Source organism: Poecilia mexicana, unplaced genomic scaffold (assembly GCF_051168715.1).
Source record: "Poecilia mexicana isolate PSO_F unplaced genomic scaffold, ASM5116871v1 scaffold_12, whole genome shotgun sequence".
In the NCBI taxonomy this organism is placed as follows: domain Eukaryota; kingdom Metazoa; phylum Chordata; class Actinopteri; order Cyprinodontiformes; family Poeciliidae; genus Poecilia; species Poecilia mexicana.
Window position 1 is genome coordinate 15,113,766 of NW_028263381.1, and position 25,199 is coordinate 15,138,964.

Genomic DNA, 25,199 nt, shown 5'->3' on the forward strand with positions numbered 1-25,199 from the left:
AGAAACATATATGATTTTCTTTTAAATGAACTACAACTGATGAATTCAACAAAATGTAACTCTCTGAAGTTTGCTCTTAATCCCTGCCACAGTTTGCACTAAGAAGAAAGTTCATCTGCTAATGTACATCAGTTCTTTAGATATTCTTATTACACTGCACTTTATCTTAAAAATGTCAAACAACCTTTTGGGAGAACCTTCCAGAAATCAAACGATGTCCAATGTAAAGACTCTCAATTACAGTGTTTGTATTTTGCGGGACTGCAATGAAAAGTGCTGTCCTCGGTGCTGAACGGTGACAAGAGTTGACACTATTTGGTCATCTATTACCTAAGAATATAAACACACCATGCCTATACACCTAATAAAGTGCTTTGATAACTGAATTGTTTAGGCCACTTTTCAAAGCCTGAATACCTTCAAATCAGGACTGTCTTTAGGCCTGCATGCAATTGAGTTCATTTTTAAAAACTGTGACCTACATTTCCTCTGATTTATATATTCAGTTAATCAGAAAAATAAAATTATCCCAAAAAAAAATCATTAGTTCCAGCTCTGTTCTTTATTCATACATCCATGAGACCCAATAAAAAAAAAAGTCAACAGCAGCTGTTGTGCATTAGCAGTATTTTTTGGAATCTTTTGCCCATTACATTAACTCAAAGTTATTCAATAATTTATCATCATTTCACCATGGCATCTTTCACAGTGGTTGTTCTTTCACCAAATCAACCTGTCAGATCATTCTCTACCATGTGCGAAGTCAGGTCGTTTTGCGCAAACCAGAAGGCTGAGGTGCTGACATAAGCGACAGATTGTTGGCAGCGCCCAACATCGTCCATTCTAAGTCGAGTTACTCCTGCAGAGGAAACTACTTACTGACCGTACAGTAAGAGTGGAGGACTTTCGTTCTTGTTCTTGGTTAATAGTTTGCACATGCATTCATAACGGAAAGATGTTAAACTGAAAAACCTACAGGAAGATGGGTGTGATAACTCAAATCTGTCTGCAGCATACCATGGACCATGGAGAAACTAAAGAGAAGAGAGAGGGAAGTGGAGATACGGCTGTTGTCTGACAATGTGCAAAAGGAAATTAAACAATGCTGAAACCAGACAGCAGACCTGGATTCTTCAAACCTGCAGTGTGGCAATACAAAATCCAACATAACTTTAATAAAAAACACTTTTTTTTTCCTTCCAAAAACAATATACTAAATGATCCGGGTAAAACAACCTGTTACACACGTATTACTAATTTAATTTGATTTATGCAACTTTTTCAAACTACAACTACAGTTTAAACATATTTATTGCAATTCTTGATATATATAATAGATTTGTCTCCTAGGATAGTAAAAGCCATAAATTGTGTTATATTTTTGAGATAGCATGAGATTATGTATTTCCATAAGCACAGATATCATATACATAACTGTGATATTGTCAGCTGGATTTAGTGCCTCTCTTCATAAACACTACTAGATCTTGCTATATCGGCAGCATGTTATCCTAGTTGTAACACTTCCAAATTATATGTGTGATATTCTCTGTCAGCATTTGGACTCAAAATATTAAAATCTGGGACACAAAAGACTGAGGAGCGAATATTTACAGCAAGAGATGTTACAATTGGAAAACCAAAATCACGAAAGTAGCTCAGAACAATTTTAAAGTCTGTTAGAAAAAAAAGTTGTATATCTTTCAAAAGTATTAATTGTTTTTAACACAATAAATGTTAATCAAGCACAGCAAAAGGAGGGAAAATTAGAGATGAAGGAATGGCTTTCTGTTTTGTTTTTTTCCTGTTGGTTCCTGACCTACTCTGGGATTTAGTCTGGGAAGGGTGGAGACAGAAAGAAGGGGGGAGAGAGAGGAGGAAAGTCAAAATGAAGTGGGACAGACACCCCCTCCCACCAACATTACCACGCTGTACTCCCCCACCACACATACTTACAAATCCACATTTACATGTGGACACACACTTCTACACACTGCGTGTGTGTGTGCAACATGCTCTTCAAAGCCAAGTGGTTTTAATAGACATCCAATTAGACGAAGACATCTGGGGAGCTGCTGTTGCAGATAAATAAGGTGAAAGGAAGACAAGATTCAGTCACCTCTCTGAAACTCCTGAAGATCAGGGGAAAGCCGCTGATAGAGGCAGCAGCAAAGAGAGGTGGGGGCCTAAAGAAAGAGGGAGTCACACATGGGAGGAAAGAGGAGAGGCAACACAGCGCTCCTGCATTCAGACTCTGAGAAGCAAGGAGAGAGGACAGACCGGGAGCTTAGCTCACTGACAGACGCATAACAAGAGAGGGGAGAAAGACGAAACCAGCGAGGGCTTGGTTACAATCTCAAGTAACTTCAAAACGAGCTCAGGCACAAAAAGAGAAACAAAGGAGGAAAAGAAGACAAGAAAAAGTCTGGATTTCTAGACTTTTTAGGGGGGGGGGGGAAACTTGCCTTCATTGCCTGGATTTTTTTTTTCTTTTTTTTTTGGACATTCTTAAGAGAAGCATCACAGATTTTTTTTCTGTCTCCAATTATTCCTTTTCAAATACTTTAAGTGTTTTACTCATTCCCTTCTGCCTCTCTCTTGTACTTCATGGACTTGAGGATATAAATGGGACTTATGCTTATGAGACAGATTATAGACAACATTGCAACATATATGCATATATTTACAGTAATAAAGTTATAATTTGTGCTTTTCTGTTGAAGGATTTGGAGCAAAAAACCTCCTCCTGTTGTGAGGTGATCTTAGATTTGGATATTGACACTTTCCAGAAAAGGGGGACAGCAACCAAATCAGCTGCAGCACCATCAGCAGCTGATCCTTCATCATTCTTCAAGCACAGGAACTGTAGCTCTGCTGCTAAAAGCCCTGCTCTGATCCACTGCCGTCAGACTGTTCTCACCCCAGTTGTTCCACAGGTTTCAACACCTACTGTCCCAGAGAGATTGCCGGTTCCCAGGCAGAGGAGGTCTAGTTGGTGGGTCAGGGGGGGGTTCTCCCGCTCTCTTTCCCTCTCCCTGCACCCGGCTCAGCATGCCCCAGCCCCTGAGCTCCTCCACAGCTCTCCCAGCTCCACTACCATGTGTAGATGGACAGTGACACAAGGTGCACCGGTCGCCTGGTTCTCCTCCTTCCCCTGCCGCAGACTTCCATCACTCTTCCTGCCCCTGACTTCCCTCCTGCTGCTCCTCTTGCTCGGACCCTGCGCTTCATCGACAGACTCTGAAAAGAGCCATGCACCAGAGGGGACTCCTACGCCACCTTGCTGGGCGCCGCATCGCCCGTCGTCCGCAAGGTTGCCACGGGCGACAAATGTGTCGCTATCGTCTGCGACGGTTGTCGGGCGACACGTGCGAAGCAGCTACAAGCATCTTCAAGGAGACGTGCGCAGGAGGAAGCTGTTCTCCTATCAGAAATTCTTTCTTCGCATTGGCAAGGACGGAAACGTCAATGGCACCAAAAGAGAGGATGATCCATACAGTAAGTTAAAGTTTATCTCTTACGGCATATTTTTTACTTTTACTTAATGGCCCTAATACGCTTTACTAGTGCTGCTGCCTGGTTAGTTTTTAATAAACTGTTTTGGTAAAACTTAAAGGTTATGCTAAAGCCACCAAACACAAAGCCCCTACTACCAATGACCAAAGACACAGAAGTTTTTCTTCTTGTCTGTCTCATGAGTTTATCTACAAGGAATGAAGTTTTTGTGTTTCTGTTTTGGAGCAAGTGTGCACATTGAGACAGGTGACTGGGCAAAAGAACAAATAACCGCGCTGCATGCTTCCAGCCATGTGCGGAGGCAGAGCATATTTGTCTGACTACAAAGAGCTTGGTTAGAAGAAAGCTTGACAGAAGAAGAGCAGGAGGGAAGAAGAAGGAGGAAAAAAACTAAAAGAAACTAAAACAAGTAAGCCAAGCAGATAAAAACAAAGAAGGGGAGACGATCCACTGGAATCAATTAGAAATCGCCCAGAGAAAGTTCTTCATCTTTGATGGGAAATATCTGAAACGGCTATTACCGAACCCCATGGGGAGAATGACAAGTCCACTTACTCCTTGCTGCTATTGTGTTGCAGCTCTAATAGTAGTGGGCATATGCTAAGTTTGAGGTTTTACTGACTCAGATGTAAAGTGATCTCTGCCTCTTTCTCTGAATATGCATTTTCTGGGCTATGAAATATGATTTAACCCCCATTTATCCTGAGAGGGGTCAGTGAGAACACAGGACTATTTGTCGGTGCCACTAAGCTTCACATTTGTACAGCTGTCCTACTTTCGCACTGGCTCCAGCCTTTGTCTTGCTCTGCCAAGATACTTCTCTGACATTTTTACTGCAGGTTGTGTGAAGTCGTACCTGATAAAGGGCGTCGTGCATGCCCCGAACCAAGTGCCCAGTTTGCACACCAGCATATCTAAACACTTCAAAACTTCACCATGCGAGGCTTATCACAACCAGTTATGGCTGATTGAGAGCAGAAAATCAGCTGTTATCATTCTGTCCTCCGAAACTTTTATCTCATAGTTAAACACATCTGGAAGTTCTCCAAGACTGCCAGAGAATTTTGGCCTCTGAGCAGCTCGGAGTAACTCCGCAGCCTCAGGGCCCACTGACAGTAGTTGTTGAGGGAGAACAGAAAAATACTCCCACGCTTACCTACCCTAAATTCTCCACCAAACTTTACTGAATACGACAGACACCATCTGATAAACAGAGAGAAATTATTTTTACTTTGAATACTGTCCTGCTGCTTTAAATCATCTCGGTTTTTCTTAATTTCAGTCCGTGTCTGTACGAGCCATTCTAATTAGAGATACATCGGTCAAGATTGTGTTTCTGTGGTTACAATTTGACTATATTAGGAGCAGGTATGTCGTGGTGCTGTCTGAGAGAAGACATTTTACGTTGCTGATTAGCATACTTAGCGGGAATAAAGCCAGTGTCTCTGTTTATTCTCCCAAGAATGTAGATCCTTCCCTTATCTTTGAAATATGACAAATAGCTGGCAACATTTGAAACAGCTGATAAAATGATATAACTTTGGAGTAGTTTGTTCAGCCTTCTTGTTGTCTGCTTTAAGTCTTGCTCTCCCTCACTGTCTTGCAGCCTGGATAAATCACAGACACGGCCCAGCATAATGAAAATTGTTTCTTTTTTTAGAAACTTCTTGCGTCTCTGTCACATCAGCGATACAGAAACATCTGAATTTTAGTCTACAGCGAGAGCCTCCACAAAGAATGTTGATGCTCCATTCTGTGATTGGAAAAATCTTTTTTTTTTGGACTTCACAAACAGCTGGTTACCCATCAGGCCCAATCAAGGAGCCAATTGCTTTGTGCATCTCTACTTGCGTTACTATAGGTCTTTATCTCTCATGCATATGTCATAGGTCTCCACGCATCTGACCCTGGGACTTTTGGAGAATATGCCTCCCCTGCTGGGAACACACAGACACACATGCATGCAGCTGAGCAGAGAGAGGCCACTTTTGCACATGGCCTCCATATGGCAAAGCCTACTTTTATTAGGGCCAGTGTGAATATATGTGTGTGTGTGTGTGTGCATGTGTGCGTGTGTGTGTGTGTGTGTGTGTTTGTCTGTGTGTGCCACTCAGACACCAAGTTTTTGCCAGACATGGCTGAAGGAATTTCAATTAGCGTCTCTTCCTCCCTCCCCTTGCCTGCAGTGCTCTCTGACACACTCATGCGCATGTACGGATGGTTTTACACATACATGCATTTAGCTCTGCCATCAGGCTGCAACATGTCACTGACTGTAATAGCATTAGAAAAGCAATTAATCAGACTGAAAAGCTCTCGCATGTCATTATAGTAGAAAAATAGTAAGTGCAGTCTAGAGAGTGAGAACCGTGCTGCAGGGTCTTCGTTCTCGTGGATTCAGTCAGGTTTCGCGTTTGCGCACAACCCTGATATATAGAGAGATCTGTGCACTTCTTGCACTTTTTTTGCATGAGCTCTGAACAAATTGCACCCTTCAAAGTAAAGCAAACAGAGAGTAACTTAATTCTGCTCCCTTGTCTTTGAACCTGAATGTGGTTTTTCACTTCCCATGTTTCATGTTATTCACACGCCTCTCTTGCTCAGGAGTTTGCGCACCAACAGGTTTTGACCACACTTGTGTTTGTTTTAACATTTCAGATCATAACATTGTTCATGTACACTGTGATGATTTCATAGCTGATAGAAGCAAAACAACTGCTGCACACAGAGCAAAGAAACAAATTGCTCGTTTGATGCAGGTCTCTATGGGGCTCTCATTAGAAACAAATCATCTCTTCCTTTTCAACTGGACAAGTAACAAAAATTGGAGACAGAGGCAGATTTCCTGATATGGGTGAAATGGCCCAGGCCGACACAGACTGTGGGGCGACCACAGGGAGAAAAAGTTGTTTTAATTGAGTCCCAAAGGAGCATTTTGAAAACCCAGAGAGATTCCTTAAATTACACTTTAGATTAATTAAACTTTTATACTAGCGTTATCACCCATCATTAGGGCTATCTCATATTAATTATCTGCCAAGATCAATTTATATCAGACCAGGGGTTGAAACTTGAATACTTTTACCATTGTGATTCCCTTCCTGTCTTGTTGAAGGGGCAAGCTGTGCTGTTTCTTTTTAAGGGGAAATATGACTCCCCACCCAGGGAGTCCCTGCCTGGGGGGCGCCATTAGCACACCAAAACAGTCAGTTGCTTTCCATTTACTAAGCATTCTTAATTGCCTGTCTAATCCACAGAGGGAAGCGACCACCTTGTGTTTTGCAATGTGTTAGCACTCTAGTCAAATATCCCTTTGCACTGTGGCTGGCTAATTATGCTAAAATGGACTTATGATCCAAAGCATTCGAGTCTGTGTTTAAAGGGCCATTTCAAAGATTTTTTACTGAATCTGTTCCCAGCTTAGAATCCTAATAAATTAGTCTTATTAGTGAATTTTCTAAAGCACAGAGATAGACATAACGCAATTAACTTTCAATTCCTAATATGTCAGATAAGATGAATGTTAAAAAGTTACTGTTATTTTTTAAATTGTGTTCATTGGTGAAGTGGGATCAGAGAGAAGGACAGGAGAGGAGGTGGTATGCTTAAACTGGGCTTGTGACTGAACAAACCCAATGACCTTATTTCCAAACGGTCCACCTGTTCAGGACGTTGAAAATGATTAGCATGGAAGTTCGCTCAAGAACGGCCGTCATTAGACCGTGGCAGAGGCGAAGAAGATGTTTTAACTCCAGGGATGAGTCTCCCTAATGCAGTCGAGCCGGTCTGAGTATGTCAACATGGCGGCACATAATTCTAGGTTTAGTCTACATTGTATAAATTTGTGCTCTCCGCTGCTCATCGTGCTTTTCTATTTACCCTGATTTGCTCTGTGCTCATCTATCCATCTCACCTCATAAGTCCCTCGCAATGAGGCACTCTGGTCTCCATGTGGATGTCTTGAGGGCGCATCAGGATGTGATTAGCATTGATCCTGGCCCTGACCAAAAGGCAACAAAACTGTCCTTGTTCTCCTTCCTCCATGTTGTCTACAAAGCTGCCACATTTCATTCACAGACAAACAAATAAGGCAATAAAACAGTTTATGGTTGTTTGAAGTTTGACCACAGTTTGACTTCACTACAGCCACTCGGACAGCAAATATTTCCTCCGCTGATTAACACACCATAATGTGGATTCATAGAAAGAAAGGTGTATTCTCTTTTGAGTTTGAACTTTTTTAACTCGTGTTTTTTTTGGCACTTTACTTGCTTTAAGATGCCAGTTAAGCATTCCCACGTGTAGAAGATTAATTTGGACTTGAACTGTACACAGCTCTATAATATTTTATTGACCATTAGTGCACATAAAGATTTTGTTCTTTTTAACAAAAAGCTTCATGAGGGTTACTATAAAAGTAAAAGTTAAGTCAATTAGTGCAGCACACAGGTAAATGTAAAAATATAATACCTCATAAAAACGATCATGCAACACAACTTTTCCACAATTAACCAGAAATATCAATGTGTTTTATTAAGATTATTGGTGATAGATCAATAAAAACTAGAACATAGTACACATAGTGAGAAAAATAACAGATGGAACACATTTTTTGGGTGCGCCTGTACTTTGGAAAACTACTTTTTGTCATACGGTAATTACAGCTGAGATCTTTTGGAGGAGGTTTCTGCCAGATTTGCATATCTGAAGGTTAATTGTTTTGCCTATTGTTCTAAGCAAAATCTCTCAGGTTCAGTCAGATTGAAAAGTGTATGTGGAGATGTATGTCTGGACTTTGACTGGGCCAATCAGAGGACAGAGAAGATATGTATAATGTGTGCATAACACATTCATTTGCTTCACCATGCCAGCAACATAATGCTGCCGGCATCATTGCTAACATTGTAGTAGTGTTAGTCTTTTTGAAAATTAATTTGGTCTCATCTGACCAGAGCACATTTTTCACACATTTGCTATTTCTCCTGTCTGACTTGTGATTGGCAAGACTTGGTATCTTTGGAGGTTTGCTATATCCTTTTCATTTTCAGATCATGGATAGAATTGTGCCAATTAATATGCTTAAAGCTCAGTTTAAGTTTTTGCAACTAACTCTGTTTTGTATTGGTGTATCACAAAAAAAAAAAGAAAATTCTGTCAAACTGTGTAAAAGGTAAATGGATATGAATACTTTGGCAAGACACTGCAGACTTGCAATTTTCTGTTCTGGTTTTGCTGTTGCACTTAGAAACTGGAAACTTGTCTGGGAGTGTGTGGAAATTTTTAAGCATATGTTTGGATTTATAGGTCCTTAGCAACAAAAATATGTATTTCTTTGCTCTTAGTGGTGTAAACCTCTAGTGCCTCAGCAAATTTAAGGAAGATCAAAACCTGGAACAAGATCCTCCACTCCTACATTCTTTTCACACCCCTTCTATCCTTGACATTATTCCCAGCCTTCCTTTCTTGCTGTTTCTGAATGTCTCTTATTTTGCATCCCTTGTTTTGCTGCTTCCTCTTTGCTCCGAGGAGCATGTTTAGGGTTCTCATGGGAAAAGGTAACAGTGTGGCCCATAAAAAAAAGAGTTATGAGGTGGTACTGGATGCACCGAGGGTTAGTGTCAACATTGCTTTTCATTTAAGATTACCTTGACATCTTCATAGACTCTTCTCTGCACCGGCTGTAAATATAAGTTCTGTGCAAGCACCCCTGCAATAACTTGTTCATTAAACATTGAAGTGCTCTTATAGCTGCTGGTGTATTGTTTAAAATCAGTGGTTATGCTCACTGTGCAAACATAAAAAAAAGGATGCTGCGCAAAGTCATGCTAATATTTACGTGTGTCTTTTATGTGGGAATCTGTTTGGAAACAAAATTAATGAAAACATATTTGAATTGCCAAACACAATAATTTTTATTTGGTCCTTACATCACCTTTGTGGGGTCTCTAAACCACTAATAACTCTGTATGTATTAACAGATCAGTGTATATTTGGTGGCTTCCTTCATCTTCTCTGTAGTGTTGTTCAGTATTTTAAATGATGCAGGAATCTGGATAAATGAAGTTATTAATCCAACACAATTTATTTTGTTTTTTGAGCATTTTGTTGTTTTAATGTCCTGCTGAAACTCTACATACGCTGTCTTACATAACAGCCATGTTCCAAATTACTTGGAGATGTTCAATAGGCTTCATTATAAGCTATTTCGCAACAAATGCTCTGGAATGGATTAAGACAAAGATACGCAGAGTTTGTTCATCTTCGTAAGTTACAGCTCGTAATGTTCTACTTCTTTAATAGTTTGTATCTTATTGTGTGCTTTCGTATTTGTTAGCGTCCATTTCTATAAAAATCTGAATAACTTTACAAGAACTTTTAATATTTTTCTAATTGTGGTTGCATCATGTTGCTTCTTTACAAGCCACAGTCATTTCTGTAACTTCATCTGTCCTGTTAAGGGGTCTCATTCCATCTCAAACACAGGAGTGAGTGTGATCGCCCAGAGGTCAAGAGGTGTGAGTGCCCTTTGACCTCATTACTGCCCATGCAGGGTCATTTTCGGAGCACAGAATGGCTGATACATGCATCCTGGAAATCCCCACAATAAATAAAATTCCTTTGTATGCCATTTAAAAGGTGATAGGCAACACTGCATAGGGTTGAAATAGTTTCCTTAGCATGAGAAACAAACCACTGATATCCATAAATATATCAGTGGTTTATATACCAAATATACCAAATATCCAAATATAATATACCAAATATCCATACCGTTTAGAGAAATGGTATGGATATTTCTTCCCATTAACACAGTCGAAGGTTAAGGACCAATAAATCATGAACTTTGCTTTTTAGCTACACTCTTTCTTTATAGAAGTAATGCCCAAATTGTAGTGGGAAAGCTCAACATTTCCTGTGTGAACTGTGTGGCAAGCACACAATAACAATCTCAGCCTAAGAAAATGGAGTGTCATTGATTATGACTTTGTTGTAATCAATGCTGTGTGTCTAACGGGGCACATTAGAAGCTCTGTAAATGTTTTAAGTGCTTGAACTATCCGGCTATCTCCATAAAATGTTTCTGCGATTGTCTACTATAATCAGCTAAAACATATGTGCAAAGCACTTCGTACTTGGAATCCCAGTATCATCCGTGGCTTTTATGGTGTTTCTGGCTTTATCCTGTGAGATTAGGTAGACATACTCTTTGATCATTTGCCACATGTTTATTATCTTCCGAATCATTTGCTAAAGGGAACATTTTAATATTTCCATTTGCGTCTGTACTGCTTCTAGAAACAGTCAAACAGCTAAAAATCATATCATTATACTTATGGGCAATAAGCAAATGCTTTTTATTGTCCGGAAAAAAGAGCCGTTTCAAACACATCCTGATTATTATATCAGTCAATCAGGAGATGCTTGCCCGTAACCAAGCAACCCCAGCCAAGCCTATAGCCAATGACTTAGCCATGCAAGCAGAATTCAACACACTTCATTACTAGTCATGAAGTCATGGAGAAAAGAGCTGTTTTATTTTTAAACTGTCTTTATCAAAAGAACTTTACATGCATTTCAAAGCACCACATTAGAAAAGGTTCATGAAAACTGCAAAGTTTGAAATAACATCCTGAGAGATGGTTTTTAGCCATTTCGAAAAAAGAGTTTATACGCTACAGAAAGAAAAAAAAAATACTGAATAAATTCTGATGTACATATGCAACATTTGCTATAAAATGAGAGGCACACAAGGCTAGGAAGGGAGTGGTGGATCTGTCCCATCCACCAGTGGGTCTATTAGCAATGTCCCAGTCATGTTGCCGAAGAAAATTGTAGTCTGCGTGAATCACTTCACAATGGAGTCTTTTGAAAATTACCACCAGTATAAGGCAAGATTTGCCAACAGACCTCAACTGAAAGAAATCTATTAGTTACTGTTCGATGCAAGTCTTTAGATTAAACATGATTTCAGAAACCGCTTCTGCATCCTTGGATCCTTAGTGGTTGTGCAGGAGTTGCCACTTCGTCTGCTTCTGGATCTGACTCGGAGTCAAAGCTGTACCATTGGACAACTGCACATCTGTTTGCAACCGTTTTCACGTGCAGAACGTAATCGGTGTAATAATAGAGACATAACCTTAAAACAACTCATTCCTTTCAGAAAACAACTCATTCCTGGAAGGAATGAGTTGTTTTCGAGAAGGCGAAATCTCATTTTCTTAGAGAAAAAACATGATTTGTTTAGCCTATAGACCTATTCTGACTTGCTCAATTAGTAGAACTGTAGAATCAGATAAAAGAAACTGATGTAATGGTTGGACCAATTTTAAACAGTGGTAATTCCCCCCCAAAACACAAAACTTCTTCATCATGAACCTATCAGTGATACATATTTTTTAGTATTTTAGTAATTTAGTATTTATTTTAGTATTTTACCTTCTGAATACGAGTTTATAAGAGTTTTATTTTACAAGTTTCATTACATCAAAAAGGAACCAACTGGACTGTCACTTCAATACCTTTGTAAAATATTATGTTCAATGTTATATAGATTTAATAAATGACCCTTAATTCCATTCAGCTAGAAATGTCAATGAATTTTAGTATCTCAGAAAATTGGATGCAGAGCTACTTCCTAATAGGTTCTAGTAGTCAATAGTTGTGTTACGTGATCCACTTATTTGCAGATTTGGAAATTGTTTTGTGTTACATTGTATCTGAAAATGTGTCTTTCTATGGGCCAATAGGTAACTTACTGCCCGCCACATCCCCAAAAGACCCTCCTCTCTATGCAGCAGGGTGCAAAATAAAGAATCTTCAGTCAAGGAATTGAAGAATGGATTCTGAATGTTTCTTCATTATTAAAGTTCAGCTACTCTTGAAAGTGGAGCTTTTTCTTTGCCATGGATCACCGAGGAAAACGAAAGGATCTATCTCAGTTTTCCGTCACTGTTTACATATTTCCTGTCATCGACGGTTGACATTTCCCCCGATATTTTACTCACTTGTCGATTACTCTGTCAACTATGACAAGACAGAAATAGGAGCCAGATTTATGTATGCAGTCCTCCCACAACCTCAGACCAGAAAGGATCCGCCCTACAGAAAAGCCTTTCAGCGGCAAATATGCTTCTTTACGATCTTCTTCTGCTTTAGAGGTTTTTGGCTCTTGGAGATAATAACAACTAAAATTTGCATTAAAAGACAAAACAATCCCTTCAAACTCTAAATAGTTTGTTCAATGATAACCTCTTTTATCAAATGAGTTCTGTAGAGTTTAAGAAAACATACATCTGAGATGGGAAAACATGAAAATTGTGCAACGAGTTCTTTAACTACATAAGTACACCTGAACTCCAATGTAACTCCACAGAGTCCGCATTGCTCTGAGTTTTACTTGTCCTGCATCATTACAAATGTGTCTGAAGAGTTGTTTACTGCTGTGTACTTTTCATATTGTTGCTATGCTCCCTATGGAGTAAACAGCAACGGGAAAGTTGTTTTCAAATTGCAGAATCTACCATGTCTCATCTTTGTGGCTTGGCATTGCTTCATCTCGAAAAAGTTAAAACCAGAGTCACTTTGAAAATAACTCTAACAAACGGAAAGCTTGATTTTCTTGGGTGTCTGAAACAGTTTTTGGCGTTATCCAGATGTTGTAATCTGGATTTAGGAGCCAGACTGCGCTGCAAAAAACATGAAAATAACACAAATCTAATTTCCAGAAATAGGAAGTTTTCCACATTGAGCTTAGTGTTGGGCATTTTGTAGCATTATATTTTTCTGTAGCATTATAAACGTAAAGATGAGGAAATATAATGCGAACCACATGGCCTCAGTGCGTTTGCCTTAGTTAAATTATGTTAAAAGTTTATACCTGTTCCTAAAATCTAGATTATTTTATCCTTGTGGCTGAAGCTTCAGCTAATCTGAGCCAAGATTAAAGTGGTTTTCTACCATCTTTAACTCCATCCATCCACTTTATGTACACCCTTGTCCCTTGTGGGATCAGGAGGTTTGCTGGTGCCTTTCTCCAGCGAACGTTTTGGGCGAGAGGCGGGGTCACCCTGGACAGGTCGCCAGTCTGTCGCAGCCCTCTTTAACTCATCGTGGACTATCCTGATAAATTCTCCCTTAGAGGCATACTTGGGCATCGGTACAAACATGTACCGATTGTAGGCAATCTGTACACGTACTCAAGTATACCGATTGCCTACATTTTTCCCGACATATTTTTTATTTTCCCCCACTTGCTAATGGATACTTGCAAGTTTGATGAGCAAGTCTGATGCCTAGCTCTGTTTCTTCTCCTCCATTCCAGCCACTGCACACCTGTTAGTTAGAATTGTATTAAACATGAAGGCCAATACTGAAGTGTCACCTGGATGTGAGCTTGATGCCTGTGAAGAGGCCGAATTCCTGACCAGTAAACCAGTTGGAGGTGAAGACCAGCATGGGTGACGCATAGCGTGAAGGGCTGCAGTCATGCTTAGAACATGTGCATTACAAAAAAAAAAAAGTCCCTCCAAACCAAATACACACCTTGTGTTCCTGCTTCCCTCCATGCCTCATCGTTACACTCACACACCCGCTCACACACAGCTTGAAAGTAAAGTTTTTAATGGAATCATCAAAGGTAGAGTTGAGTCCAAAAAGGCATCTGGATGGTCTGGCTCTTTGAGCTGGGTCGTTAGGAATTTCAGCAAATTACCCTGTGCATATGCGGGAGTGTGTGTGTGTGTGTGTGTGTGTGTGCGTGTGTGTGTGTGTGTAAGTGTACTAAATAAACATTAATGCAAGGAAAGTAAGAACTAAGTTCAAAGCAAATGCGCAAACTGAATACTGTTTTATCTGAAAAGCTTACAATAGTGTCTTCAACAACTGAAACTTGCAGGATTGTTTTTTTTTTCTTTTTTTTCCCCCTCCTCTCTGGAATTACACAGCAATCCATGCAGAAACCTTTCAAAACAACAGTTGGGCAACATCACGCTGGCAGATGAACTGTAAATGAAAAATGTGTGAAACGCGGACGACTGTCGCAGCGCTTTTCCTGAAAGCATAACTCCTGTCGTGTCAGACCTGCGAGTCTGTTTGGAGAGAAGCCGGCGGATTTGGCGCTCTATCATGTTACAAAGTCAACTGTGCGAGAGGGAGAGAGAGAGAGGGATCACAGTTTCTCAGGTGGTTTGGGGTTTTTCTCCCCCCTCAATCATATAACCATTAACATCACAAAGAATTTCTTCTGGTTTCCTCTCGGTTGCTCTTAAGCGCGTGTGACATAACTCGCTGTGATCGGCAAAGTGGGCTCACAGTACGCAGGTCTTGAAGGAAGGCTACGAAACGTCGTTTACCAATCTACAAGATTTCTAGCTTTGTAAATGAAAGGTTTTCATTTACGTTAGATTTAGCTGTCTGCTTGTACGAGAAGCAGTTTTGGCCTCAACTTGGTAAGGACAAAAAAAAAAGAAGAAAACTGAATTATAAGCATAAAATTGAGCTCAATAATCCAATGAGAGAAGGTGAAGCAAACTTTTTTTCTTCATTCTGATCTTTATTACTGACGAAATTAGGTTGAAATCCCTCTTATGACTGTACCCGAAAACAAATTTAGAACCTCTGAAGTTTTGTTTATAACAATATGTTGGCCATATTGACAATCAGCCAGGGGCCTTTGTTTTCTCAACTTAGTCAAACCCGCTAAGCCGAGCGGGCTTTGATGTGGCCACTGAGTGCAGGATGACACTGATGTCAACCACATCAGTCTAAACCAATACCTCCGTGTTCCTTAAAGCGCATAATATACAATGGCTTCCACTACGAGCCAAGCATCTTCACGGAGTAATCTGCACTGCCGGGGGATGTTTGTTCTTTCTCTTTGACTTCATAAAGAGCTGGAAACATTCAACTTAACTTCTATAACCCCGTTAAAAGCCTGGGTGGCCTCGGATGCTGCGGCAGCTACAAGGACTATTTTCTTTGTCGTGTTTCTCTCTGATTTCTTTCTTTCATTTATTTTGTTTTTATTTGCCTGACAGAGTATAATATTTTTAACGTCTGTTTTAATCACGTCGGTGGGCTCATTTACCCTCAGATTAAAAAAATAAATAAAAAAAAAATGAACCCCTTTATTCTTTTGTATCTTTTTATGAGGTTTCCTGGATGTAAACAGTCGAGTTGCAGCAAAGAAGAGGCATCGTCAATCAGCGACGTTGTTTAAAAAAGGAAAAAAAAAAAAATCTAAAGTGTTGCATTTCTTTAACATGGGATTGAACATGTCACGGCAAAAAAAAAAAAAAAAAAAAAAAAGACTGACCCATTTGTCCTGCTGATTGCAGCTCTTGACACCAACTGCTTGTCAAGCGACGATATTTCAAAATGCTCAGCGAGATCTCTACAAGCATTAGATCTACTCACAGCTGGTCTCCGTGTCAAGGTCACCGAGTGAACAACTGCTCCGTAATCTTCAAAAAAATCCCCAGAATAAACAGTGGAAACATTTTCACAACCTCCCTTAACCTTTAGGTCCAGTTGGAGTCTCAGTGACCGTGTTTCCAAATGGGGCCATCCAGGGGTCGGCAGGAGGTTTATGTGTGTGTGGGTTTTCCTGTGTGTGTGTGAGAGAAAGCCTGGATTGTCCTCATTATTTAGCAATAATAATGTTGGCTACCATTTGATTGTTGAAACAATGACTTCATTAATCCATTCTATGAGCTGTTAAACAATCTAAGAAGTTACCATGTCTGTCAAATGAATGTGGATCTTTTGAAGTTATGTAAAAAAAAAAAAAAAAAAAACATCTTAGCAGTCCAGAGAGTGATACTGTACTTTAACAAAAAACAGATTTCCCGTGCAAAGAAGCCTCCTTTGACTTTGTGCCTGAATTAGACATGAAGCACCAGCTTTTAAGATCTTTCACCAGCTGGAAGACAATCGAAATAATTTGTCTTTGACTGAAGCATGAAAATGAAGATCTGGATTTAAAAGCATTTTACCTTGGCAGAAAGCAAGGAGATACTCTGTTATTAATATAAAACATATAACATTTTTGTTTCTGGTAGATGGCAGGCCTCAACTGCGGACATGAGAGTCTAGTAACACATGGTAATGTAATTAAAGTGTGGCCTTGTCTTGTACCAAAACGGCAAGCCTGTGTATGCTGAACATTTCTATTTGTTCCTTCAGAACCTGTAAAAGTCTTCCAAAATGTATTATTGATTAATGTATTTTATTGATTAAATTGATTCGACGTCTTGCTGAAAGAGTAAGAATATCAAGATTCTTCAGAGAACTGCAACATGTATTCCTCCACAGGCTGAACATATTTATCACTACTACTTGTGTCCTTACATATTTGTATTCTATTTGAGTCAAAAAAAGATGTATTTTATTTATAGTTCAATCCAAATTAAATTGATATTGTTTGTTCATAGATAGATAGATTAAACCCTGTTTCATTTTCCCTTCTCATTCTTCTGAAATGGGATGAAACAGTGTCTTATTGATTAGCGTCAACAGGGCTACAATTTTGGGTGGAATTTGTATGGTAGTAAAGTTATTTCCAAGAACCTCATTAGCGTCTACAAAAGAAGCACTTTGCAAAAAAAAAAAAAAAAAAAGCCATAAACTACGAAAGAAAACAATTGCGTCTTTCCCCGCTGAGCCTCCGTGAGTCACAGGGTGAAAAGAAGGGTGCACACCGGACGGCGCACTCCATCACCAAATGACTTTACATGCATGTTTCTTCTTCACGAGAACATGCAGTGCCCAAACATCCAAGGCTCTTCTTACTGCAAGAGAACGGTTCATGCGGTGCACGACATCAACCATGAGTGGGTTAATTCCACAAAATGCACCTCTGGGATTTGACAGCCAAAGATTATTTCACACTTTTGCCCTGTTACACACAGATATTGGCTTTGGTAGTGACAGCTTGATGGATGTGTCCAAAAACTTGTACATTCAGGAAGGCTTTTGCTGTCGTTGTACCTTGGACTTGGTTCTCTTCTTTTACAGTTTAAAACATAAATGACAAATAAAAATGTGAGTGACATCATGAAAGTAGAGACACAATGAAATTCCCTAAATTGCATAACATAATTAGCTTATCAGGGACAGCTACTGGGTTAATCTATGATGCCCGATCACAATCTTTTTCTGTCCGAGACTTCCACAAATTGAATAACTGCAATCTAAGCTTTTTGTTGCAGCCTGGAGATTTAACTCGACGGCTTCTGGTTTCTGGCAAAGGGGCTATAAAAGAGCCCTGTGCTTTTTGGTTTCTGACAAGCCACATCAAACAGGAGGAGGGAAGAGGGTTTGAACAGGTGGAGCAGCTTCGCGTGAGCACAGACAGATCTTATTTTGTATGGATCACAGCTCAGAAATGTCAGCTGTGGAGCGGCGAGAGAGAACATTTTGAACCTGATAGATCAGTGTTGTGTTGCGGTGCATGTCTGGCTGAGTAATGGACGGCGTGTATGTACCGAGAGCTACGGAAAGTTTTGGAGTCTGGTTACACGATGATTCCCTATTTTTGACCAAATGAAGGAATTGTGGGAACATAAAGTGTTTCCAGCATCAGAAAATTGGAAAATGTGGCAAAAAACTATTTAAAGATGACAAGAACAGACGCGGATTTCCAGGGAAAACCTGTGACTGTATGTCATCCAAGTGTCTTGAATATAAGCCACATGGATCATGCTTTTATGGTATAACAACTGTAACATTTAATAAGAGTACTATCCAAAGAGAACACATATCTGAACAATTTATGTGTTTATTTTTTGCCAATGAGAAGTTTTTGTTGTGGAGCACAGTTCTCAGATTCCTGTACGCTTATTTCAGCAAGCTTTCTTTGTCTGTTTAATCACCATAAGACAACATTTAAGAGAAGAGACGAGGGCAGGAAGGGGACATGTGGTACAAAAAAACATCCTTGGCATGTATTTTTCCAACCTCTACCTAATCAGGACAAACTGTGACAGGATGTACAGGTTAATATCCATCTCTTTGCTCTTTTGCCAGTAGGTGAACTTCAGAAATGCTTTGAAAATGTAACCGGGGTCGGTCTGCAGCTAATCCTGCAAGTAGGCTCAATTTCCTCCTTGTCCAATTTGCTAATTCTCACAAAACCCTGATAGTTTTAAGCTCGGTGCAGCGACAGAAAGCCACTGACCACAGTGTAAACCAGTAATTGGTTCACCTCGAAAGCTGATATGGCTTCCTTGACCTCCTGCCAGTCAGGCAGGCAGAAAGCTTCTCTCAGTTCTGTCCGAATGCTTGCCGGTTTGCCCGTGCTCCCATGGTCAGAAAAACAAACATTGCAAATATGTTAAAAAAAAAAAAACGTACCTGGCTTACAGCTTGCTTGCAGAGCATGCAACCCATGAGTGCAAAAGCAAATGAAGAGAGGGCAAGAGGCACATCTGATGTCTCTGCTGGGATATGGATGTGAGGGAGAGACTGGAATAAATAATGTTCATCTGTATTTTGATACAAATACTTTAAGCGGGGTGATATTTTGAAAATAAAAAATAAAAAAACATGCTCTTCAGAAAATGTAAAGATCTTAACAAACAAAAGTCAGTGACAAAGCGGCTCCAGTGGAGTTTTAAATCTGCACAAACCAAACATGATTCAAATAGATAGTTTGGCGTTTCAGTGCCTGATCTTTACTTTGTATCCTACGATTAACCACAGTAAAAAAAATAAATAAAAAATGTTTGAGGTTCTGCCCAATTTACAGTACACTATGTGCCGTACAAAGAAAAAGTATTTCATCCCTGATGGATTTTGTCTGTTTTAGGTTTTTTTTGGGGGGGGGAGAGGGTAAGGGGTAAGGGGTTCTTGCACACTTCATTTTTAGACTATTAAACAAATTTTACTATGATATATAATGTAATCACATCAATGGATCATGACTGAGCATCTAAAAAAAACAGAGGAAGTACGTCCCTGGGCAAATATGCTTTTCTGCACGACTGCGCAGTTTAAAACCGTGAGCTTGAACAATTGTCTTAAAATCATCTCCTATTTGTTGAGTTTGTATCAAAAAAGCCACTGCCCTACAATATCTGACATCAACAAAAGTAGATTTTCTAAGTGCTGCAATTCCACATCAGTGACTCTGCAAACCGGTTTGACGTGTTTGTCTGTGTGTGTGTGTGTGTGTGTCTGTGTGTGTGTCTTCTTCACCAGGTATTTTGGAGATCAAATCAGTGGATGTGGGAGTGGTGGCCATCAGGGGCCTCAGCAGCAACCACTACCTGGCAATCAAAAAGAGCGGAGATCTGTACGGAGCGGTGAGTCCTGGCTCCGTTTTACTCACGTCATGTCGTGTTGTGTTTATTTATAAAACACATCTCGTATGAAAAATGTAGTAGAAGATTCCTCGAAAATCATCATTTCTGTGAGGCAATAAAGGAGAAGCTGATGTATCCAATTGTGCATCATCTGCTTTAGGACGTGGGTTAGTGTCAAATGAATTTAGGGTAGTTATATATGAATTAGACAGGACCGATAATAGATGTTTGTGGAACACCACGAGCAACATTTACCTAATTAGATTCAAACATTGGAGAATCAGATTAAAACAATGTTCAAAATGCTAAAGAAAGTCAACTGAAAGCTGCTCTGAAGTCGAGGAGAACAACAATAGAGATTCTGTTGCGATCAAGACAAATTCTCCTGTCATTTAAAATCATAACCACGGCTGTCCCTGTGCTGCGGTTGGTTATAAACTCAGACTAAACTCATGTGAACTTCCTTTTTTTTATTGACTTACTTGGAGCGTTTTATTTTTGGCAAGAACGCCTTTGAATCGCTAAACTATAATCTCAAATCAAAACTTTGCAATATATTAGATGGCTTACTGAAACACTTTGTAAAACAATGGACAAGGCTTTAGCACTGACTGTTCCAGAAAAAAGGAACCACAGTTTGTCAGCGTCAGCTCTCCTGTCTTTGCTCGCCATTCAGAAAAAGGAAACACAATCCAGCAGGTTTTTCTATTCTGCTTCAGTCCCTCAGGGGAGAAGCCCTTGTTTCATCTGTTTTCTCCCTCTTTCTGCTCTTTTTCTCAAACTCATTCTCTCCCTCTCCTTCTTTTACTTTGAAAGACCCATTTTCAGCATGTCTCTCTAGAGCTGCAGCTCAGATGAAATGACATACAATGTAGGGGAAGGAGGAAAAAAAAAAAACAAGAGATTTTGTTGCACGACCTGAAACTGAATTCCCATGACGTCTTCTGCCTGGTGCAACACAAGCCAGCAGTGGCGGTTGACTAGCGAGGGGCCAGCGTTCAATTACACTTGATGGCTTTGCACAGTGACTTCTTTATCCGGTGGTAATCAATTGAAATCATTGTTTCATTATATCACCAGATAAAATGTCAAAAACGGTCACAGTTATGTAGTTTGGTCATGAATTTAGCAGTGGTCACTGCACGGCATATTGATTCTATTTTAAAAGCTCTAAAGGGAAAGATTCTTTTTTTTTTTTACTTTTTAGGTCTGATCTTTCCAGTATCTTAAAAGTAAAATGGCGTTGTTACCGTAATTTCATCTAATTGAAGGGCAGACATGTACACACACACAGCTCTTACGCAGAAAGTTGAAAAGCCGCACGGCGTCTGTTAAATATTCTCCTTCTGCTTTGAGAACATTCAGTTTTACTTCTGGAACCAATTTGAACAGCTGTGGCCAGATTCAGATTCAGAGGGAGACAGTGAGCAAGCGTGTGTGTGTGTGTGTGTGTGCGTGTGTGTGTGTGTGTGTGTGTGCAGATAGTGGGGGGGGCAAGAACATTTTTCCTTGTGACTATCAACTGCATCCAGTTAACTGCCTACTTAAGTGACGCTAGCCTTGAGCACAACGGCAGCTTCCAGTAAACTGACAAACGTTCCCTCAGATCTTTTCTCTCCTCGTGTACGAATCATTGCTGCAACGTTAAGACTCAGACATCGTGTCACAATGTTCTGTACCTGCACCAAGCCTTGACCTTCGAAATGTCACACTTTACTAGATCCCACGTCCCATGCCGAGGTTTTACTGCGGGCCTTAAATACACGTGGGACTAGTCCTTAAACAATGGCTTACAGTTTGTTGATTTGTGTTGTCAGAAGACGTGAAGGAGGACGATGTCTTTACGGTTGCTCTGCAGAGCCAAAAAGAAACGATTAAAAGCTTTTGCAACATGTGAGTTGCGGCCGTTTAAAGGGAAAACAGAATTAGTTTATTTAAAAGCAGGGACAGTGTGCAAAAACATTATTAAAACATAAATTTCACCAGACTTGCTTAAATTAAATCCACTCCAAATATTAATGACTTAAAGATCAGTCATTAAAGATCAGATTAGTCTTCTTCAGCATTTTCCATTATTCATCCGACTGGTGATAATCGTAAATGATTAAGAGATAGAGTCACAAAAAAGGCTATAATTGGAATCTCCTTGGGGTGTGTCAAAACAAAACTGAATAATTCAGGCTTTCTGAAGTGAGATTCTGTTATGCCAGACAGCTAATATCTTACCTATAGACTCTCTTAGGATCTTTATTCAGTATAAATCCAGAGCACTTGGTTGATACTATGAATGGTCAAAGAATGAAATTACTATAATCTTAGAACCAAAATAATAGGAGGCATTATAGATTAATGTAAATGTTGCTTCATGAACCTTTAAACTCTTGTCATGTTTGCACTGGTTAGTTATTTTCACAAAAATTAATTATTAATTGCACAGAAGACGTAGGTTGTAGCAGGTGCACTACAAACAATCCTCTTGTTATAATATATGCACAGGATTCAACAATGTAAGGTTTACATTTTAAAGTTATTTGTCTTTTGTATCATTAGGTCAAGAATTTCATGTTTTTTTCCTACTTCAATAAATGCGGAATGTGCCACTCAAGAAAATTCACTGTAATATTTTTTTATTTATTTTTTACATCCAAGGGATAAAGCAAAGCAGCAAATGCAAACATACATCAAATTTCCATCACCATATTTGTCTGTAGGTGTGTGTTCTGAAGTGCTGTGTTAGTTTTACACCACATGTAATGAAATATACATCTAACAAAAACTTTTTTCGGAAAGTCTTGGTGACCATCAAGATGTTTCCTGGCAAATGTGAGACGGGTCTTTATGTTCTGGGTGGCTTGCCTCTTCTGGGAAGGTTTATCACTGTTTATTGTTTTCTCCGTTTGTGGATAATGGCTCTCACTGTGGTTCCCAAAAGCCTTAGAAATGTATAATCTGATAGATGTCAGAGACACGGGTGGCCATCAATTCTTGAATTTCTTTTGATCACAGCATGATGTGTAGCTTTTTGTTTCTTATTTAATGTCATCAGACATGTTCTATTCCAGTTATTTCTGGATTCTGAAGGGCAGACAGTAATCAGGCCTGGTGTTGGTGCAGTTTCACCAGAAAAATGTGGCTAACCGCAGGTAATTCATGATTTAACAAGGATGGCTTTCACACAGGGCTGGATTGACTTGCATGGCTTCAGTCCTTTTGTATTTACTCAGGTGATCTCTGACATGAATATTGGAATGCCGATTTGAAACATTCACGTGTGATAGAAAGCAAAAACATAAGAAATCTATGAGGGCATAAATACTTTTTCACTGTTCAAGGAGACTAAAGCATTTTGGTTTATTACCAGACAACAAAGTGAGCCACATTCCATGCATCCCTCCGCCCCCCAAAGATTACATAATTATGGCTTCTAACAATCGTCTTGTAAAACTGGATTAATCTTCTGCCAGTAGAATGCCTCAGATATGTCTGTGTACGACCGCACGTCCTTCAGAGTGAATACATCACTCGCTCGTCTGGCTCTGTGTCGAGCAAAAGTCCGTTTGGAGCCACTGGCGGCACTTAGAGACGCTGCTCTATTCAGAGCAGAAAACGCAGCGCAAGCATTAAATGTGACTCGTGACACTTTGACACTCAGTGTTTTGCGTGTTTCCCATCCGCAGAGGGAGTTCGGCCCCGACTGTCGACTAATCGAACGCATCGAGGAGAACAGGTACAACACCTACGCTTCTGCCGAGTGGAGGACCAAAAAAAACAAGTGCATGTTTGTTGGACTGAACCCCAGAGGAAAACCGCTGAAGGGAAAGAAAACGCGGCGGAAAAACAGAGCGACTCACTTCTTGCCCATGGTGGTGCAGCCACGATGATGGGACGCGTCGGCGAAACTGCAGGACATCTATTGGACTTTACGGTGGTGGCTACATGGGACAGATCTGAACCTGGTCTGTAAAATGCACTGAGAAAGAATCAAAATGAAATATATGGAGTGGACTGCTTGTTTGGATAAGGACACTATTTAAAAAAAAAAAAAAAAAAAAGAATATATATCAGCATACAATGTATATATTATTTTCAGTTTTAAGTTATAAAGTACACTGGCACAATGAACACAAAAGAAACATCTGTGCCAAAATGTGATTCACATTTGTAGATTTGTGGAGTGCATGGAAAAAAAAAAAGAAAAAAAGATAAAGGTATCTTTACAAACCTGAACGGAAGCAGTGAAAGGAGAGAATAGCTTGTTCATGATGGCACCACCACAAATCTTATTATATCATGTCTCTTTCTTCAGATTTATTTATTTTATGTTATATTTAACAGAAACAAAGAATAGAAGGCATACTCTTGTCTTTTTTTCTACCAGTTATGCTTCTCTTTTTAAACTAATAATCATTTAAGTCTGTATAAATAAAAAAGAATATATTTGTCTTTAACTTGTCTGTGTTCACTGTTTGGATTTTATTTTATAAAGAAACAAAAAAAAACACCTAACCAATGGCTTTTAAAAGATAATTATATAATTAACTTTTTTTTTTTTTTTGTACAAAATAACGGGAATACAAACACAGAAGGCACAAGACAATGTTTATTCTGAGAATATTAAAGTGTAATATTGCAAAGACTTATTCAGATAAAAAGTATGTGTGCTAACGATTTCACTATTTTCACTGCCTTTCCATACTTTATGAAATATTAATGTTTAATTCCTAACTTTCTGCAAAATATAAGTAAGTATTAATTACTTAAGATACTGTATTTGTAATACTGTAGCAGCATTTTTGGTTTGATAAAGTGTCATAACCTCATATCTCATGAGACGTTTCACCCAAGCAGGGATCAGATCTGCAGGCAATGAAAATTGGCTGAAATATGAAATATTCAGTCTGAAACCAAGTCATATTAAAAATTATACTTGAGCTTTCAATGATTTCATTGTCCATCAAAAATACTTACAGCAAAGAGATAAGTGTGACCTCAAGCCACTTCTACTAGCTTGAATAGCTATATCTGTTTATTTTAGGACATTACTGTGAAGCTTTACTCAAAAAAAAAAAGACGCTGAAATCAGAAGTGCAGTAGACCTCCTGTTTTCTGCTCATCAAACTTATTACTGTCATCATTCTCAGAATCGTTACTGTCAGGCATATTACTATCCTGTGACAAATAACACCAAGGTCACAACGATACTCATTATTAAAAAGACATAGCTCTGCAGCATGCCAGTACATTGTCCTGTGTGTTTTAAAAATGTCCTTCCTGAGACACTCGCACGTCTGCCAGTTTTTGGGAGACGTGGCTCAGAGGTTTTTGCGAGCAGCGCTTTCAGAGTGATGATAGTAAGCAGGTGAACAGCTTTTTGAAGCAAGG

The 25,199-nt window shown here is 39.4% G+C and overlaps 1 protein-coding gene across 1 annotated transcript; it reads left to right on the forward strand.

The window, feature by feature from the left end:
• The first annotated feature begins 2,296 nt into the window (after positions 1-2,296).
• Positions 2,297-24,265, forward strand: fgf10a (fibroblast growth factor 10a). Its single transcript, XM_014983316.2, has 3 exons — positions 2,297-3,498; positions 19,714-19,817; positions 23,495-24,265. The coding sequence occupies exons 1-3, from the start codon at positions 3,099-3,101 to the stop codon at positions 23,696-23,698; spliced, it is 708 nt and encodes a 235-aa protein (XP_014838802.1). The 5' UTR covers positions 2,297-3,098; the 3' UTR covers positions 23,699-24,265.
• Positions 24,266-25,199: the final 934 nt, after the last annotated feature.